The 21,169-nt window shown below is 40.2% G+C and overlaps 1 protein-coding gene across 1 annotated transcript; it reads left to right on the top strand.

The window, feature by feature from the left end:
* Positions 1–12,083: 12,083 nt before the first annotated feature.
* kdm8 (lysine (K)-specific demethylase 8) lies at positions 12,084–19,391 on the top strand. Its single transcript, XM_073493621.1, has 8 exons — positions 12,084–12,171; positions 14,809–15,286; positions 16,033–16,205; positions 17,079–17,211; positions 17,312–17,362; positions 18,760–18,909; positions 19,015–19,107; positions 19,187–19,391. The coding sequence occupies exons 2-8, from the start codon at positions 14,831–14,833 to the stop codon at positions 19,349–19,351; spliced, it is 1,221 nt and encodes a 406-aa protein (XP_073349722.1). The 5' UTR covers positions 12,084–12,171; positions 14,809–14,830; the 3' UTR covers positions 19,352–19,391.
* Positions 19,392–21,169: the final 1,778 nt, after the last annotated feature.

Genomic DNA, 21,169 nt, shown 5'->3' with positions numbered 1-21,169 from the left:
GCACTTAAAAATAGATTCCAATAAATCCAATAAAAGGCTCAAAAACAAGTGACTAACAAGTATTCCCTGTAAGGATATACTGATATAATAGATGCCTCTGTGCAACACATCTCCAGTCATCCAAAAATGATTAAAAACACCTTAGTCAGCCACGTGGATGCACAGGTGACATGTTCCTCCTCCCACATACAACATTTCAGATATTAAAGTGGTAATACAGTTTAAAGTCTTTGGCTTTAACTTATCAATCTTAGCCACGTTGCTAACACATCATAGCAACAGTGGTGGCAACAGTAATAACACAGGTTCGGCTTCAGCTTCAACTATATCCAGCAAGTCCTCCAAATTAAAGACAAAATATGTTGTTTGTCTGTCACCTTTAGGACGACACACACAGCAGAAGCCTTTTATTGATCTGACGTCTCTATCACAAGGGGAGGTGAAGGGAAAGATGATGGTTTGGGTTCAATAACGTACTACTTATCAAGGTAAGAGCCTCATCATCGTGGTTAAAGTAATAAACACATGTTTGAGGTTGTGCAGTGGTCATGCTTTCAAAAAGACAGCGCTGACTTGAACAGCAGGGAAATGAACAGCAGCCTCCGGTGTTAAAGTCTGACTTCCTCCTCGTCTCCCGTCATAATTACTACACCAGAAGGCTTTGTCACTTCATCCTGTCATTTGAGGCACCTGCTGAAACAAATCTGCAGCTGAAAATAGTCCCCAACACCTCTCACATTTCATGTTGTTTGGGTTGCGTTTGTTAACATCTACGGTACCCAGCTGTTTTGAGGAATCACTTTACCCTTTTGAAAAATGAAATTACAACAAAAATCAGATATCCTGAGTCTGAATATGATGCTGCTAACTCAGAGGATATGAACTAGACTGGAAAACAGTCATGTTGCGCCGATCACAAAGCTAATTCATGTTTGGTGAATAGTTAGAGAGGCCAAATGTGTAACACAGCACAATATGTGTAGCAGCATAAAGGCTTACAAAGAAGGCTATACAGTCTTTGATTTGAATGATTGAAAAAAAACACATAAAGGCAAAAAAATATATACATTTTGTTGTCCAATCTCTCTTCTAGTCCCTAATGGGATGCATTAAATGGTTGAATTAGTAAAAAGTAACTTTATCCTTAAAGGTGAAAACAACCCCTATGAATGAGCCATGAAGAAATCCAATCTGCCCACAGTAGGAAGAATCATGTTTTTGTTCCAGTCCTGAGATATCTGCGTCCTTCTTCTCTCTCAGCAGCTTCTTCTCTTTCTATTTTCTTCCAGTTGAAATCAAGTTGGAGGGTCTCCAAATTTAATTTTTGTAAAGGTGTCTCGGGGGAATTGAAATATTCAAAATGAAAAAGAACTTTATTTTTGCATGGTGGTAATTTAGAGGCAATCCCTGACAGTAGCTTAGTGCCTGGTGCTATAATTAAATGTGGAACCTGCATGAATTATTTTATTTCTTTCAAACTTTCCCTCTATTTTGGGAGACGTGTTTTTGAAGGCATGAGTATACTTATTCAGTTAGCTAGATGTCTTCATATGTATATTTATATGTATGATTGACAATGTCTGTTTCACCTAGTGGTTTGTTTGTGTGTGTGTGTGTGTGTGTGTGTGTGTGTGTGTGCGTGTGTGTGTGTGTGTGTGCAGCGCTCGTGTTGTTTGCGTCGCTCTGACATTTAATTCTCTCTGATAATGCCGTGATGGAGATAATGATGCTGATTACAGTGACCACACATGCTAATGAATCATGTCTGAATAATTACAAAAATGACCTTTGATGCTGTTTCGTCTCCTCGTTGTCACCGAGCTGGAAGTTGGACAAAAGAAATTCTGTGAGCGTTCGAGTCTTGGCGTGTTTCTTTTTCTTCCTTCTCCGCCCTGGAAGCCGAAAAATGGCTCGAGGTGAACAGCTTGTATTATTTCTATGATTTCACATTCTCTGCTACAGTGTTATCATAATGAATCATAACATTTCTGTCTTTTACTTAGCATTAGCATCAAGATTACAGGGGGGATGTCAGGGGAGAGGCCTGAGTCTGCTGTAGCGGATAGACTCTAGTGAGCTAGAATACAAACTAGTGAGGCCTGCCAAGTTTGCCTGGAGTCAGTGAACTGCCAAATCTTTCACATCCTACAAGTAACGGATTCATCTCAGTGTTTCAGTAGCGGAAAATATGGCAAATGGAAATGTTTTCTGTGGCCAGACAGAGAATCAGAGGGCCTTCCCACTCGCATTTTAACTGTTTTTTTAAGGATTAAGTCCGCAGAGTATGTTATTGATTACCACAGAGCTGCTAAATCCTGTTTATTTAGCTACACAAAAATGTGACGTGAATTATGTCGAAGAAAAATCACTTTTGCAGAAGAGATCGATATCCTGACCACCTTCTTTACACTGAATTCATGTTTCTGGAACCAGTGCAGTTTAAACGCTGTTCACTTCTCATGTAGGTGTTTTAATTTTCAATGTCAAACATATTATCAGTAAAACAAACAGTGAGGCCCACAGGCAAGGCAGGACAAATCCCTCTTCCTTCCGAGGCAAATCTTCTCTGAACTAGACAGAGGAAAACTAATGAATTGATTTCAAAGGAAATATAAGAAGCTTATGGAGGACAGCAGTCCTTCAGCCAGTTCAGCTGTGTGTCCTAAGTGATGTTTCAAGACGTTTATTGATTCCTCTTTCAGCAGATTTTTGCAGAGAATACATTTCATGCAAGAACCCAGAGTATTAAGTCCTGTCCATGAGTATGTGGGTATTTATAATAATGTAAACTCCTTCCAGGGTGAAGATATTCACAAACATCCAGTGTTTATGTCTGGACGGAGTTTTTTGGAAATGATAAAGCAGACACCCACGTTCGCTTCCCGTATGATAATTTTGCAAATGTCATCTCGGGTTATGTGTTATGATATTGTAGAATATTTGAGTTTGTACATTGATGGAATGGATAATGAATGACCCACGATATCCCCGCCTCGTCATTTTTGTCTATTCTTTTGAGGAAAGATTGCCTTGATGTCAGCCCTGGTGCCTGTAACATAATAGAAACTAAAAGTAAAAGTAAGTAAGCTGTAACGTTAAAGGGACAATCTGCTCAACCCCAAACACCAGAATAAATGTTGGCAATGTACATTTTTGCAAAACTACAGATAATTTCAAACTTTATGTTTCTTTATGATCAATTTGCAATCTTTTTTTTCTCACAGTGCTGTGCTCACGCTCTGGTCAGGTTAGGTTTAGACACAAAAACCACTTGGCTACAATTGGGAAAACATGTTTTGGCTGAAAATACCTGTTTTGGTCGTCAAAAACGCGACTGGAGATGTCCCGAGGTCTTGTGACAAACACAGATGGGAATTGTCCTGAGGTCTCCCTAAAATGATCCAGTGGTGCACGCTTACAATTGTTGAAACGCCGTCGCCCCGCATCAAATACGTCCAGAGGTTTCACACCTAAAGCTGAGACTTGGCTTGGCAGTGTTGTGGCCACCATCCCCTCCGCCTCGTGACATGAAAGTCAGGTAATGACCATGTGGTGTGGACATGATGTGACACGTAGCCTGCGATATGTACAATTCTGAACATATCTGTTTTTATCCATTTCCCCCTGGTGACTGGGCTGATCTAGTTCCTGTTTACACCGGCATGTGCGTGCCCAGTGTACAGAACAGTCACGTGATATGCGTTTCAGGTGTGTTAGTACAGACGGACGGAGATTATTTCTGAAACAGAGATCATATTTGTTTAAAACCTGTTTCCAAAGATGTATGTGTGGACCAGGCCTTACACTTCGCCATACATTTTGTTTAAACATGTCTCATCTTCACAGAGCTGCCACTGTATCTGTAGCTGATTGACCACATTGTGTGACAACTTTAATGACATGATTGAATTTGAAGAAACAGTGCTCCAGCCTTTTCAAACAAGACTTCAGTTTCCAAGGTTACCAGAATGCAGCTTTGTTTCCGGTTTTTTCATTTATTTTTTTTTTTTTTTTAGGTAGCAGGACTTGGGAACAGATCACAATTTGTTGGCGAGGAGCAAAAAAAGGAGAGGAAAGATTCATTTGTAACAGGAAATCTGTAAAAATCCTGCTGTGGAAAACATAAGTGCAGGAAATACTGGCAACGGCCGGCCACAGCGGCGCCCTTCCTCGCTGAATGGTCCCTCAGTGAGACGACTAAACACCTTATAAAGGTTGACATACACACTCAGACCCACACACAATATAAATGTGTTCGGATGCGAGAAAGGAAGAGTGACAAATTTTGTGTTATATGGAAATTCATCCCTGTAAATTCAAACACAAAAACAGTGAACACCCGACTCATTCGGACATATTAAAGATTTATTCTGAGAGGTCACGGTGTCAGAATGCGAACACAGAACTTGGGTGATGTATCAGCACCCGTTTGACAGCTGGATGTGATAAGAGCCCTTGGGCATGTTCAGGGATGTGTCTGTGTATTTGTTCATCGGAGAGGCAGGTGGTTGAAGGACTGAATTACTTTGCTCTGATTTATTCATGTTTTGGCTCCTTCTCCTGCCAACCATTCTCCATACAATGCAAGGAAAGTGATGTATATGTGTGCATTGTGGAGGGGGGGAGGGATGATAATGACTATTAGTAAAAGCAATGGCAAATATGGAGAGAGCTGATGAAGGGGAAGCGTGTTATTCAGAGTCCAGAGTGGAAATCATCAATCAGCTCCTCAGGTTTCTTAAATCAATACCGTGTGATGACATCTTGGCATCGCTCTGCATACGTCTGCCCCAGGCTGTTGGGACAATAAAAGAAGAAGAAAAAAAAGACTCTGCCACGATACATCTTCCTCTCTCCCTCGTTATTCACCGCGGCAGTTGTTTGTGACAGAAACAGTGGCAGGTCACAGGTGCCACGAAAATTAACCGTCTTCCTCCTTCCACCACAAACAAGTGCAAACATTTGCCCTTCCATACAGACGTATACAGACCTGTGGATGCATCCACCCGGCGCGTTAGATTTCAAATGAAGAAAAAGACTTCTTTTCGCGAGTAGAGGTGACTGCCGACCCAGTTTGAAGCTGGTAGCGTGCGCCAAGGTCAGACACCCACGGGCTTTGATTTGTTCACAAACCGCCAATAGGCATTCTCGACTCAGGTGTGTACAATGTTTTATGGGTTTTGAGCGTGTTCAGATTCTATTCTGGAGCCTTTGTTGCCTGTGCAGCACACAGGAAACACAAAGAAAATGCTTGAGGATCCGCTGTTTGTACCTGTAATAGGTACAAAAACATTTTTTACATCTTTTTTTGATAAAAAATTTGTGTTTTATGTTCAAATTCAACAAATATGGTGACAAGATAAACAGATTTAAACCTATGTTCTAGTTGGAGATAGGATGCATTCAGTTTATGGTTAGAAATCATTTCAACAAGGAGTTCAACAACAGAGTCAGACACACCTGTTTACCTTTATTTACCTGAAGTGCTCATCCTGCTTTATATTGGAAAGCAAACAGTGCATTTGTGAGTTGTTCTGTCGGTACGTAAGCTAGTCCCCCTGACAGGATTTTTGAAGGCTTAATCTTCCTTTTACAGCCTCTCTCTGAAACGTTTGAGGATGTCATTCATGAATCTGACCTGATGAAAAGCCTTTGGAGTCAAAACACTGTCAACAAAGAAAGCATGAGATATGCGACTATCTCTGCTCCCTCTTTGCATACTAAATCATTAAGCCATGATGAGGGGAGGACTTTGCTGCCACAACACTGCTCTCTGCTGGTACATGAACTTCTCCTCCTGGACTGACCTTTGAACTGTTTTCAGAGCAGAGCCGGGGGAGGAAGAGCATTGAGTTTTGTTAAAGGAAAGTGTTTTAAAGACATGATTTTGCCATTTTCAAAAAGATCTCTTTGAAGGTAAACACTGTTTTTTTCAAGCACTGGTCAATTTTGAGATTTGGGGTTATTTTGCTTCCATAGCTTGTTTTTTCTTTCAGACTAGTGGGAAGGAAATGTGCAAAATACACATTAAGGTGTTTTTAGTTCAGATGCAAAGTAGTGCAAATAGGTACATAACAGAAAATATCAGACAAACTTGTGATACAAAAAACATATTTACCATAAAGTACGTTATCAAGTTTCACAGTGACATCTATTAATTTGTCTATATATTACAGCGCATGTCTTTATCTTCTCACACTGAGTCAGAAATCTCTTCTTCAGCAGCACTCACACACATCAAACTTTCCAGTTTTATTCCCATCATAAGAATTGTTCATAAATAGGGGTTGTTCATAAATAATTCATAACCTGATTTATATTACATCTGATCCCTAAAAATGGTGGCTGTTGACTATATTCTGATTAATGGAGAGATTAAAAAAAAAAAAGATCTCGAAAATTGTATGTATAAACTCAACAGAATGAAACCAGGCTTCATCCAGTGTTCACATTTCTGTTCTGGAAACAAATGCAAATTAGTGCATTTTTAATTGCCTCATATGCATATTTAAACAACTGGGGAAGTTACACAGAGATATATTTTAATTAAAATGTTTACCCTGTCACCATTTTTGCCAAAAATATAAATTATGGAATTTTACACTAATAGCAGTTTTCTCACAATTAGTTGTTTTTGCACTCTGAGCCAGAAATCTGAACCTCAGTAGCACTTACACACCAAACCTTCCAGTTTAATATTCAATCAGTTATATTCTGAAGGGTTTTACTTGCATGTCATTCACAGCGTGATTTATAGATCATTTGATTCCTGTAAAAACACGGCAAAAATATATTCTTTCATGGCTGTTGACAGTATTTTCTGATTTATTGAGACATAAAAGAAGAAAACCAAAATTCCCACTGTTAAAGCGTCTCGTATATCAACGAAATGATACAAGAATTTGGATCCTGCCTCATTTGGATCCTTAAACCTATGAACTCCAGCAACATGTTGGTGGATTGGAAGGTACTGTATGTTTTCTCGAAAAAAATCACCAAAATGGTACCAGTTATTACTGCCAAAAACAGTGACAACAGACATTTTCACATTTCCAACAGCACAAATGACATGTGTCTGGAAAAAATAACCAAATCTAAGCTTAAAATATTGACTTTATCAAAATCTCTCATTTCAAATTACGTCAAAAATAAACGTTACATTTTTCCAATTTGGTAACACTTGGGTGTTTAGAAAAAAGTCTATATGAAGGCCATACGGCATTTTTTTCAAGTTTTGTAGAATTAATTATTTAAAAAATCCAACTTTTCTTTTCCTTTTTCCCGATGTTGTACCACACGAAAGACATTCTTGTAAAACATTTCAAGAAACCTGTAATACAAAAAGTAATTGTCTTAATGTGAGAAATCAAGCGAGGAAGTTTCATGATGATATCTATTAGTTAGAAATTCACCATATTTACTGTGTCTTCCCATCAACACGTAAATTAAAACCCCTGGATGAGTGTACACTGTCATCCTATTATTAAAAATGCATGTACTGTATATTTGCATATGCATGAGGAGAGATTAATTAAAACATTGTCATTATTTGGTTTTTGCTGTACCTCACTGCTCAGGCATGCTCTGTATATGCAGATTTAGAAATGTTGTGTCTTCTCCTCACATACTCACTCTCCACCTTGTGACTTGCAGATGTACAGACTGTGTGTGGGGGGGGGGGGCATGCATTTTTGAGTAATGATTCCCAGGATCCCCAGCTGCAGGGGCCCTCCCGAACATTTGGAGCAATATCACTTTGTTCGGCTCCCACAGTCGCATGTATGAGCTCCACGCTCGCATGTTGTCGGGAGCTTAGAATTTCCCGCAGAGCCCCTGGAGCTGACCACCCACCTCTTTTTAGCCTTGTTAAAGAACCAAAGGGAAATCATATTTCAAGATGGATACCTTCTCTCTTCATCTGCACTATGCTTATTACTGGATCCAAGAAAGATCAAAGCTACCTAAACTACCCTCAGAGCTCGCAGCCCCCTGAAGATTCTCCACAGTACGAGAATAACGAGGTGAAGACTGCCTCCACTTTTATCTTCACCTTGCTTAGCAAGTGAGTCATATTTGTCAGAAGTGAGTCCTTTTGGCCAGAAGAGCCCTACTCTTCTTATAAATAGACTGGAGGAGTGAAATACATGGGGGTTATTCAAGCAGCCAAATGCGTTCAATGTCATTAGGACTTATATTCGCTGCTGAAGGGTGAAAACGTATATTTCCTGACTGAGGGTTATTGATCTGTGTATCAGCTTCACCCAAAACATGCCCCAGTAATCAAGTGTGACCGGTACCAAGCCGGGAGGCAGCAAACTAACCTGGGGACCCTCTCCCTCTCTGTCTATCCTGAAACAGCTGTTTGAGCTCTAATTAAAGGGAAGTAGCAGGTGTCACCTGAGCCCCAACTGCAGGGGCACACCTGGTTGCATTAATTTGATCCAAAGTGGTTTTGACGGACTGCCTGCACTCTGGCGTCCCACATTAAGCCACTGGAAGTGAGCACCTGCTTGCAGCGAGAAGAGAAGAGAGCGCTCCAGTAACACTGCTCTGTGGAGGCACGCCAAGCTGGCGAGCCCGTGTCTCAGCGGTGACCCAGGGGACGGCTCCGTCATCCCTGCCTCCGATTTACCAGCAACATCTGTAAGCGAGCGGCCCTGCAACGCTGACCTGTAGTCACACTGAGCCGAAGGCTGGGTGTGCCCGAGATAATTGTCTGTGGAAACCTCCCGGCGGCTGTAAAGGCAGCTTGTTTCAGATCTCCTGATGATTTCACAGGACATTTAACTTTACACCTCTCATTTGTTACGTCCTCGGGGTATTTCCAAATACCCATTACAAGGTTTCCAAGGAATGTAGCAACCCTTAACCTCCACTAGTTTTTATGTTTGCATAAATTGCCTTGGGGATAAACGTGACACTGCATTCGGAGGTGCTGACATGATGTGTGTTTGTGTGCCGGCTTTGGCAAACAGATGACCTTCAAAGCTGCGCAGGGACAAAAGTGCCCAGATTGTGGAATTACAGATGCAATATTGTGTTGTGTCTTTGACACTTAAATTGCCAAATGATATTTACATCACCCGCGAATTAAGCTCCAGCGGTGTGAATGGGTCCTGCCTCGGGTCATGCTGCACTCTCTGTTGCAACAGTTTCTTTGTGCCACGACAATGCATTAATTTCATGAGTCAACAGGCTACGACTGGCAGTTTGTGTCGAGCTAAACAGTGTTTAATTGGATTCCAATCCATGGCAACACCGCCGGAGGCTTGTTTCCATCTTTTATTTCAGCAGCACCTGGAGCGTAATGGTGGTGATTACATCCCTCCTGTGGTGTCCCGGCGGTTCAGCCCTCAAAGGCCTCTGGGAATACGCCGCTGACAGTCACGGTCCACGCTGCCCTGCCGCCCCGTTCAGCTGCTGGCAAGTCGTGAACTGCTGCTGCTGCTGCTGCTGCTGCTGCGGGTTGGTGATACAGCACTGCTGAGGCAAGCAGGTTCAAAGGGAATCATGATAACACAAACCAAATTAATTGTTTACCGCACAAACTCCGGCACAGACGAGATTCCAAAAAGAAAGTTGCGTACACACTTTAAACGGTTTACTTCAAAGTAAATTAAATTTAGAGAACTTTTATGAAGCAACAATGAAATTCACTTTTGATCGAAAACAAACCAAGCAGGCACAAAAAGTGGTTATAGAGAATAAAGTGAATTGAATGGTGAGACTAAAAGTTTGTTCCTTCAAGCTGCTTTCTGTCATATCACAACATCTTCCTCTGCAGCTCAGTCTGCAGAGGAAGAGTCACATGACTGAAAGGCTCCAGAACAAGGCGGGATTATTTTCTTTAACGGCATTGAATCTCTTTAGAAAATGTCTTTTAAATTTTCTTCTGGCTCACAAAAACAATTTCATTTACAAAACAGTCATCCAACCCAGTCTCATGGCAGTTGGTGAAATAGTCTCAATATTTAATTTATTGTATCTGTAAAAAGCAACAGTAAAATGTCTCCAAACAGCTAATCTGGTGTAATCCTGGTCTCTGGATGCCCCGAGATCCGAAACTGATTTGAAAAGACGTTAATTACAAGCTGAAATCTCCACTGTAGCAGCTAAGCTAAAAATGTTAGCACGCACTCCGTCTGAAAGGTGCATGAGCTCAACTGCACGTCGAATAACATCATAATTCATTCCCTTGTAAAAAAAAAAAAATCCTACATTTCAAGAAAATGAAGAAATAGCACACAGAATATTTAAAAATTGAATCCTTCAGTATCTTCAGAGTGCCACCAGCTAACGAGGCCCCGGGAGGAGCAGACGGAGCGATCTCCTTCCCCCTCCGCGTAGACTGGGGAAAGGTCACCGACCCCTGCCGATGGAGATTTGGGAAGACGGCCTGCGCATGAAGTCAGCGCTGACAGCACAGGGAGGAATAACATCGCTGGGCCTCTGACCTTCAGTGTAGCCCCGCACCTTCTTACAACCACAGAGTCAGACACATGTGAATAATACATCGGCCTCTCCTGCTGGGACCACCCCCAACGCTCACACAAGCAGCAGTACACAAACACAGCATTCACATCATGGTGTGAAGTTCCCACAGCATCCAGTACAATAATGAACAGAGTGTGTTTGAACAGCTGAGGTGTACAATATGTTTGTACACAGATTCATGTTATCCGATGGCTTTTTTTTGCTGCAGTGTCGGTTGACAATGTTTTTCTGCCTGAAATGTTAGTAATTGATTCATATATTTGATGTTACACACATTTAGTTTCCTGTGCATTAAAATTGTAACTGACTTTTTACTTTTAGTAAAAGCAGAGCTCAAAGGAGAGAAACACAACAGTTTTTTTTGCTCTCCCTAGTTATTTCTCACCTTCATGCATGTAAGCGAACGAGAATTCTGCTGTTTACACAGCGAGAATGAACAGAAATGCATGAAACATTTTAAAATCCCCTGTGATTCCTGGAAAGGCAGGCTGCCGCTCTCTTGTTTCCGTCTGCTTTACATACAGGAACGGCTCCGTGGTTTGCACCGAGATTATTTGAATTTCATAGAGTGTTTGACATTTGATAATAGTGCGGCATGTTTATAGATTCTACACTTCCCTGTCGAAGGTTTCCTATCATGTTTGCTCAGGCTTCACCCCACCGAAAAGGCAATTGAATACGGAAAACTCAAATATCTCAGTGTGGCATCAAAAAGACAAACTCAATTATTGTTTTAGCCTCGCATGAGCAGATACATATCAATCAGCCTTCTAGGAATAAATGCATTTACATAAGACATTCTGAGTAGCAGGTGCAATGAAAAGAGGGGGAAAACAAATGTTTGTTGTAACAAATGCACCATCATTTATCATAACAGAAGAATTGTTGCCTCAATGCCACATAATGAGTGGATGTTGTTCACCTGTTGGGACAGACTTGTGTCTCTATGTGTGGATAAATCAGGCTGTGGTGTCAAAGGAGCATTGTTTTTTTTCTTTCTTTTCCAACAGCTGGTTGATAATCTATGTAAAGAAAGAGCTCAGATGAGAGAGCAACACGTCTCCATGCAGCTACAAGGCTGAGAGGTTGTGGACAGATGGGACAGTGTAGGAGCAGAGAGTGGGAGGGTGTATGCGCAGTAGGATGCTGGCATCACTGAACAAACAGGTGTGTGTACAGTGTGTGTGTGTGTGTGTGTGTGTGTGTGTGTGTGTGTGAGAGTGAGTGTTGGGGGAGGTGGGTCTCACATACAGACCAATCACTTAACAAGATGTCTTTCATTTCAATGTTACACCGCCTCAAACATATGATGCTGCATGTCACAGATTAGAGGATGTGCAGATGTTACTACCCTCTACAGGAGCACAGAGTGAATGCAGGTCAATGTTGTGCTGTAAAAATAAATAAAATATAAAACGTTTAAAATTCCTTAAGTTGTATTAACGGTGAACTCACGTATTTATGCGTCATTTCTGGAAGCTTGGTTTCCCGTGTCGCTCACCTTGAACGTAAGTGGAACCTTTCTTTTCCGCCGTCCGAGTTCCCTTCCGGTATGTTTTTGTCGTCACACAGGCGGTAAAGTTGTGGCTGCTGGAGTTGTTGCAGCTTCTCGACTGAACACAGGCTCGTATTTTACATTTTTAAAGTGGATAAACGGTGTAAATGTCGCTATAACAGGTAAATATAACTTATTTACTGTCGCTTCAGCTGGCAGTGTTTGAAAATGTGTCTGTTTCCTGTTCGGTTTGTGTCGGTAAATGTTAGCTTAGCTTACAAATTGTGACTTTATTTACCAGATTTTGTTACGTTTCACATTAAACGTAGCAAACACAGTTTATATTTGGTAGCAGAGTGTTTTCTCTGAATGTCATATTCAAAATGCTCCTCATGATATGAAATATAAGTATTTGAGCTGCAGCTGATACACCTGAGTACTTCACACAGTGGATATACTTTGCCAGGAGTCTGGTAATAACTTCCTACGTTATGTCTTTAATCAAATCGCGTATATTTAGCCAAAGTTGACTCCCCATTATGTCTTTTTTAGTGTTTGCTTGATAATTTTGAATGAAACCAAATACACAGTATGTAGCTACATTTTCATATTTTCATATCTAGCTTGCATTTGGGTGTAAATCTGCCTATTAGTAGAAGTTATTATGATCCAACCTCGCAGCATCAAAGCTGACATTTCTGTGTTTTTTGTGAAAATGAAGGGTAAATGTGGTAAACTTTGTTGATGTTAAGTGCCACTTTTCTTGCACCGCATCATAATTTAAATCTCCAATGGATCTGTCATTTTGTTTTCATCAATATAGGCCACATGTAGGCTATAGTAGGGTCGACTGATACGTCGTTTTCAGGGCTGATACAAATCATTAGAAATTTAGGAGACCAATTACATTCATTTAGACCCGATATTTGAGTAACCATATATTCAGGTACCGCTCATAAGTACAATTTTGGGGTACTTCACTTGAGTATTTCCTTTGTCTGCTACTTTATACTTCCTCTTAACTACATTTAATTGATACATTTAGTCACTAGTTCCTCTGCAGATTCATTATTTATTACTATTATTATTATTGTTATTATTGTTGTGTATAGGCTATTAATTGTAATGTGTTACCAATCAGATATTGTTGTGGGTGGAAAATTGTGTGTGAGGACGTTGCATCAGAGCCAAAGTTTTTAAATTAGTTTATTTTATCTGCAGTCTGAGAGAAAAATCACAGATATCGATTATCAGTCAAGCCTATAATCAGTCTGTCCCTGGTGTATAGCATTATAGCATAGTATAACATTTTCTTCCCATAATCATGACATTGTATTTATACATGTATATGAGAGCACTATACACAAAGGCTGCTATCCTTGTGAAAACACCCACATCAAGTTGAAATCATTAACCCGACCAGCCTCCCACCAGTCTTGTTCATCAGCAATAAACTCTTCACAAAAGTTGTTTTTTTTACTCCCTCTGGTTACAAGCTATATGCACAGTTTCACAATTTCAGCATACTGCCTGTAATGGCTTTCTCTCATTTACAAAGTGTTGCAATGGCAGCACATTTAGAAAAGAGAGAATTAAGTGTAACAAAAAAAATTAGCACTATACACAAATGCTGCCATCCCCATGAAAACATCCACATCTGAGTTGCAATCATTCATCTTATTCATCAGCAATACATATTTCCAATTTTCCTCCCGCAGTTTCTTGCTAGTGTGCCATTTGTTAAGCTATCATGCACACCTCAGGTTGCTGACCCCCAGTATAAAGTGTCTAAAAAGGCTATAAAGTCCAATTTATAAGTAAGTTTTGTTTAGTATTCTTGTTGTGTCTGTGGCAACTGTCACACAGCAACAGAAACGACATAGCAATCAAAGACAGACATTTAACAACAAAGTGCTCAACAACAACAGCAGCCATTATAAAGAATTATAGTGCAGTGAAATATTTAACACAATTCTCTATGTTTCCTCCTGTACTGAATTTGAAAACAGATGAGGTACACTTTCAGTGACGGTTCACTCTGCACATCTTTCCTTAATGACTTCCATAATGAAATCTGACAAAATGGCCGTAATTCCCCAAACATCCTAAAGAACTGGACTGTCTGCTTGTTTTTGTTGTTTTGTTGGTTTAAAACAAAGTCAAAGGTTGCACAAATGTTCCACCTGATGAGACCGTGCAGAATATCGGACGGATTTGAGTTGAGTGCAGTGCAGGGTCATAACTGACACTGGTGATGACTTCAGGGACGTAGTATATTAAGTGCAACCATTCAGTTTATTTCTGTTCTGTCTGCCTCAGGGTTCACAAGGCTGTGCTTCTGTACTCAAATGAATCAGGTGCTCAGAGTTGGCTGCCTCAAACTTTGGCACCATATCCAGCTACACAGAGTGTCCCAACATGGAGGCAGAGTTGGCGGTGTCAGAAACCATGTGACAGAGTGTCGTCACTGGCTTGTGATGTCCTCACCTGCATTTTGGGGTTGCCAATTTCGAAATGAGGTGTTCACTTACATCTGTTTCACTGGCACTGCAGCAGAGAGGCTGTCAGCGACAGGAAAAGCCAGTATCCTGAGTATGTGTGTAATGATGTTGGGCATTTTTTGACATCAGTGGACTGATGACCAACTGAGCAGAGAACAAGATTAAATGACAACCTTTGCCTCTGAAAATCACAGGGAATTGTTGAAGTCATTAATCTCCGAACTTTGCGAATGTGAATGTAGTTTAAAATTAGTAGATCATCAGGGATTCAGTCTGAACAAGTGCTGCTCTAACTCACCTTCACTGTCTGTCCCACAGCATAAATAAAGACTTCTCATCAATGGCCACGCTGTGGTCAAAGATCTCTGCTGTCCTGCCTCATAATGAGGAACAGTTTCCACTGCAGTTCAGTGGCAAAGTGGAGTCAAGTGTGGTGGAAATGCTGAAACGGTGCAGGCAGCAGCTGTACAGCGACACTACGAGGACCGGCCGGATGCTTAATGCTCAGATCATTTTGGATTTTTCGTGGGAGAAACTCAACACAGGGACATGGCGTCACGTGGACAAAGAATGGAGACGTGTTTATTCTTACGGCTGCCTGTTCAAAGTGGCCGCGCTGTGTCGTGAAGATCCGTCAGAAGATGAGGTCCTGCAGGCTGTGAAGATTTGTGACATGGGTTTACTCATGGGTGCAGCCATCATGGATGATATACTTCAGGTTATTGTTCGGATTCTGCAGAGTGAAGTCAGGAAATCTGCTAAAGGGGAAGAAGAAAGTGAACATGCTGAAGTCAAGGTCAGTGATCTCTTTATTTAAACCTTATTCTGAGTTTGTTAGCAGTTCTTCTGCATCACGATGCATCTTTGAATCGAAACATTTCCACACCTCAGTTTTAGGGGAGCAGTGTTCTTTCCTAGTTTCTCGATGATTCAAAGTTTGCGACAAAGAGTGACTGATGAGAAGGCTTTTGAGAAGTAATTCCTTTGTTGCCCTTCATCTTGTTTCCCACCATCAGACGTCACCGAAGATAAAGTGCAACAAACACTGAAATGACACTTTATTTCGATCCCATCAGAATTGAGATGGAGCGTTTAGAGAATGTAGCTGGAATTATCTGGATTACAGTTTTCATCCTTCTTTGCCTTTAAAAAAACTTGCACTTAAAAAAAGGCCTTGAGTATATTCAAACACCATAACTATCCATGTCTAATTGCAGTCTCGAGTGGTTGCAACCAGCAACTGTTTTAGTTATTTTCTCAGTTAATCCACCAATTGGTCAATTAAATTCCAGAAAAAGCCTCTGGTGACGTTTAAAATTGCTGTTTTTCTCCTCATGTTTGAGAAGATAGAATTTTTATCATATAATAATAATCAAAAAGTATATAATCAAAATAGTTGCTGATAACCTTCTCTTACAATCTATTAATCATTTCAGCTCTAAGATTACAGACACTTTTGTTCCTGTTTTCACCTTAAAGCTCTCAGTTTTAGGGCTGGTTTCAGGACTTGACAGAGCCTTGTTGTTTTGGCATCATTAACAGAGAATAAAGATCGAGTGCCCACATGCTCCTGTGATCAAAGAAGAGCTGGCAGTTCCCAGGATAAAGTGTCCTTCACTGGAGAGCTTCAACACAGACTACCTGCTCCCCCTCAAACCAGTGATTTTAGAAGGGATCATCGACCACTGGCCCGCCCTCAACCAACACCCCTGGAGGTTTGTGTGTTCGCTTGATGTGACTTCATCCATCAGTACCTTTTTTATATCTTTGTCCTGGTGACATCACCGTGTCACTTTATTTCCCTCTGAAGAACCCATTTATCATTATTAGTGTGTTCAACTCATTCGGTCAAACAAAGGTCTGCCGGAAAATTACAGATTAGTTAAAATCATATACACAGAGGTGATTTTCTACCTGAAAATGTGCTTTATGTGACTAAGCACTGGCTTCATGTATTATTATTAGCAGGTATAGCAGCAGTCCTCCATCATGGTTAAACACTGCAGCCCTACTTATGTTAAGTCCAGCCATGTAATCAGACTGATTTACACTTGTGATGCCAGCTGAGAGCACTTATCAAGCTGAGAGGAGAGAAAACTGTCGAATGAAACGCACAATTTACTTCAGTTTAATACCAGGCATATATACAGTAGGTGTGTGTACATGTATGTGTCTGTGTGTGTTCATGTATATATAAATCTTTGATCTTAAATGGGTTAGTGAGAGTAATATACGGTGAGTTAAGGTTGGTTTAGTTGTCACAACATCTCTGATTCCTGACTCTAATGCCTGACACCAGAGTCTGATGTAACTGCCTCTCCATTTAAGAATATCCTTCACTGTCCTCCCTCTCACTGCTGACTCCTGACAGCTGACTATTCACTCTGACATCTGACATACGGCTCCTGGCATCTGACTCACCGCTCTGATGGTGGAGGAGGACATCCAGAAGTGATACACATGATATATTTTTGTGCACTGCTAGAATCCTGAATTACGTGATTTTTATTTTTTTTTCCCCCTTTATGAGTTATGCCGCAGTGTCGGCGTAATGTTTAATTCATTCATTTTCTCCCCCCGCTGCAAAGCATAGAATACCTAAGATCTGTCGCTGGTTGTCGAACGGTTCCTGTTGAGGTGGGATCAAGGTACACAGACGAGGAATGGTCGCAAACGCTGCTCACGGTCAATGAATTCATTGATCGGTACATTTTAAACAAAGTAAGTGCATCCTCGTGTCTCGTGCATTGCAACATGAACAAATAAAGACGAAACACCTTCTTGTGATTTCTAACATGTTATTTTGATTTTAATTGACCAGGATGGGGTAAAAGCTTCGGGTTACCTCGCCCAACACCAGCTTTTTGATCAGGTATGGAACTGTATTTACTTGGACATGACGAGGCAAAGGCCCAAAAATAATCAAAAAAGCCCTGTTAACCCTGACAAAGCATTGTTCTTACTTTAGATCCGGTGGCTGCCAAAAGCATAGCTAACTGTTAATAAGAGCATGTTGATAAATGCATAATAAAATATGTATTCATCTTAATAAAGCAATAAAAAAAAGCTTGGTAAAAGTTTAACAATGATATAAAAGGTATGGCAGTGAGACTCATAAGGCTTTTATTAACGTTCTTAAGCAAAGTGTTTCTCATCTAAATGTCATAATCTAACAATAAACATATTTATAGTCTTAACACATAATAATGTTACTAAGCATCTTAAAATGACCTATAAAAAGGCTGTATTATTTATTAACTAACGCTTATCACAAGGACCTTTATATAAAGTGTTACCATTAATTTTGTCAGGTTGCTAAATAATTAATCAGCTGATATTTTTCAGCACTGTGAAGAATACAGTTTGCCCTTTTTACAGCTTTCCTCCTCGCACCACTCTGCTCTGAACAGTATTGGCTCTTCAGTCCTAATTTTACCTTCCATGTCAATACATCATCTGGGTTGAACTTTACAAAAAGTGCACCTTGTCAAGCTAAAAGTCATAGTCTGTTGTTTATTTATATGTGTCTACGAACTGACTTTGCAAAGTCATATCATTACCTGAAAGAAACTAATCCGATGTTTTCCTTTCCTTCTGAATCTGGGTCGTGTAACTATTATTGTTTTGGTGACAGCAATGCTTCATGTTACCTTACATAAAAAGTGATCACAGTTTCATGCAGATTATAAATTTGGGGAAAAGTGAGAACTGTTTTTGAATTATTATTGTGCAACAGCAGAAGCTGTATCCTAAATGGAGAAACCATAATTCTTACCCCTAGGAAAGAAAATGATTATTGCAGATACAGCAAATAAACAAAAGGTGACATCCTGGTGAGTTTACACTTGAGTAGAAGACAAATTAAATTTTTAATTTTTAATTGAAAAGCTATAGGTGTCATCGAAATCATTGCAGTTTATCCTGAGAGGAACATGAATGTCTGTATAAAGTTTAATAACAATCCATCCTATTGTTGTCGCGATATCAAACTAAAAATCGAATATGTCAAACTTAAGGTCGCACTCAATCAAAAGTCAGGGTCACAAAACTCAGTAGGCTTCATCCTCTGGAGACCATGATTATCTGCAAACTGACAGACCGACATTGTCGTCATTAGAGCCATGCATGTATGAGTATAAAGAGATAAAAATAATTTTATGTTGCTTGCTGGGAAACGTCTGCAAATGTTCTGATAAGAAACAAGACACTATTTAGTCAGCGGGATGAGTCTTAAATGCCCTCTTGGTGTGATTTTTGTTTGATTGATAGATACCAGAGCTGAAGGAAGACATCCGCCTCCCTGATTATTGCTGCCTTGGCGAAGGAGATGAAGACGATATAACTGTAAATGCGTGGTTTGGGCCCGGAGGTACAGTGTCTCCTCTTCACCAAGACCCTCAGCTGAACTTCCTGGCTCAGGTGACAATAACAATGCTGCTTTATGAATCCAGTTAAGTGTCAAGAATCTGTCACGTGACCGCAGTTTGTTTACCACATGGGATTTTCCCTCTGTATACACATTAGGTGGTGGGAAGCAAATACATCCGCCTATATTCCCCAGAGGACACAGACAAGCTGTACCCTCATCAATCCCAGCTCCTTCACAATACCAGTCAGGTGAGATTGACAGTCCACAGATAGTTCATGTTGAGCCTGCAAATGTATGCAGCATTTCCAATTTTCTCCTCCCGTGCAGGTGGAGGTGGAGAATCCAGATTCTGAGCGCTTCCCGGAGTTTGCCAAGGCTCCCTATCTCGAATGTGTGTTACAGCCTGGAGAGGTGCTGTTCATCCCCGTCCGACACTGGCACTATGTCCGATCCCTAGAGCTCAGCTTCTCTGTCAGCTTCTGGTGGTCGTGACTGCACATCCATAATAAAATAAATATATATTTTAGCATTACATTTGAGTTTGGCTTGTTTACTTCTGCTGTGAAGGGAAATCAATCTAGAGTTTTTAAGTAATGCGAGGCTAATTCTCACAAATCTTAGGACAACTACTGATCACACAAACCTTTTGATCCATGAACAATGAACACACATTGCTGAATGATTAGTTTAATTGTGCTGCTGATGATTGCAACAGCATCTATTGTGTGAAAAGCTACCAGCAGAGAAAAAAAAAACAAGAACAAACAAATGAACAGTTCAAACTGTTTGTGCTCATTTCATCCCGCATCTAATTTACAGAGAGGGTTGTTAGTCATCTAATTTGATAGGATATGTTTCTCTTGTCAAATTGGCTTATTTAATTGTGTTCTCAACCTTATTCCTACAAATATATCCTCAGATGTGTGATTTCCATAATTCATGGAAATGAGGCAAGTCTTCAAATTTAATAACCGAGCGAGCTACAGGTACAGAAATGTGGTAATAAACACGGGTCTCTGGTTAAACTGACAGTCTGAAGCAATCAAGCAGGACACAGATGGAAATTAATAAATGAAATGAATTAATCCCCTGGGCACAGACAGACAGACTTTCAAATTAAAACTGTCTCACTGGTTAAGTAGCCTGACAGTACAACTCCTGTCGAGCACCAAAAACACAACACCTGACTACAAAGACAGCAGCGCCTCATTTCGGATATCAGACCTCTGAGGAGCCCCAGTCATGTATCCCGTAGGTCCGTTTCCATCAGGCCCTCTAATTAGAACCGTGAAGCATGTGAGGATGTGACAAACCGAAGCAGATCAGCACTGAAGTTCACATTTGATCTGCTTTCCAACCAGATCCGCCGTCAGCTAAAGTGGTGTTGTGGGAAATCAAGGCTGCATGAAGCAGAATGTGAAGAGTTCTGTGGGAACATTTAGTAAACACAACAGCTCAGGAAAATTGAATTAAATTTGATGTCTTACCTGATTTTGATTAGATGAGTGAAAATTTTGAGTATGAATGAAGAAATTAGTCTTAAACGTGCCTCAACCAACTTGCTGGAAGGAAAATACTGTTAAATATTTGTGTCTGTCTCGTTACAGGGAAAATACATGCTCATAAATGCATATTCAATAATTATTAGCTCACAGATGTGCAACTGTACTAGATTCATTACTGTAGTGGGGTTTGTAATTATTTTGTATATATTACTCGGTACAATCACATACTATTTAGCATACTCATTTTTGAATCACAAATACTTTTTTGTACAGATACCACTTTTTCGATTTCGATACCCAAACTTTGTGTAGTGGTCAATATAAACCTGAAAACTACAATTGTTAAAAATATAATATTCCCATGGTAAGTCTTAATTATGAGATAAAAAGTCGAAATTGTCAGATAAAAAGTTAAAGTTATGAGATAGAAAGTCAAAATCGAGATAAAGAGTGGTTGGCATTTTATCTCCCATTAAATACTTCTTCCCCCTCATAATTTCTATGGGAATATTTTTTAATCAAGGCTTTTTAAAAACATTTTGTTTGAAAAAACTTTTTTTCTTGAACTGGCAGAGATGGGCTTCAATACCGATCCAAGGCCAGTGTGGGGAAAAACAGATACACTACCAGTCAAAAGTTTGGAAGAAAATATGTTTTTAATCAGAAATCCAGTGTAGACATTATTACTGTGGTAAATGATTATTTTTGGAATATCTTCAAATGCATACAGAAGACAACTTTCAGCGGCTCCTGTGGTCCAGTGGTACATTGTGTGAGCTAATCCAAGTTTATCATGTTAAAAGGC

Source organism: Pagrus major, chromosome 23, assembly GCF_040436345.1.
Source record: "Pagrus major chromosome 23, Pma_NU_1.0".
Classification (NCBI taxonomy): Eukaryota; Metazoa; Chordata; class Actinopteri; order Spariformes; family Sparidae; genus Pagrus; species Pagrus major.
This window is presented reverse-complemented; position numbering and strand designations above follow the sequence as displayed.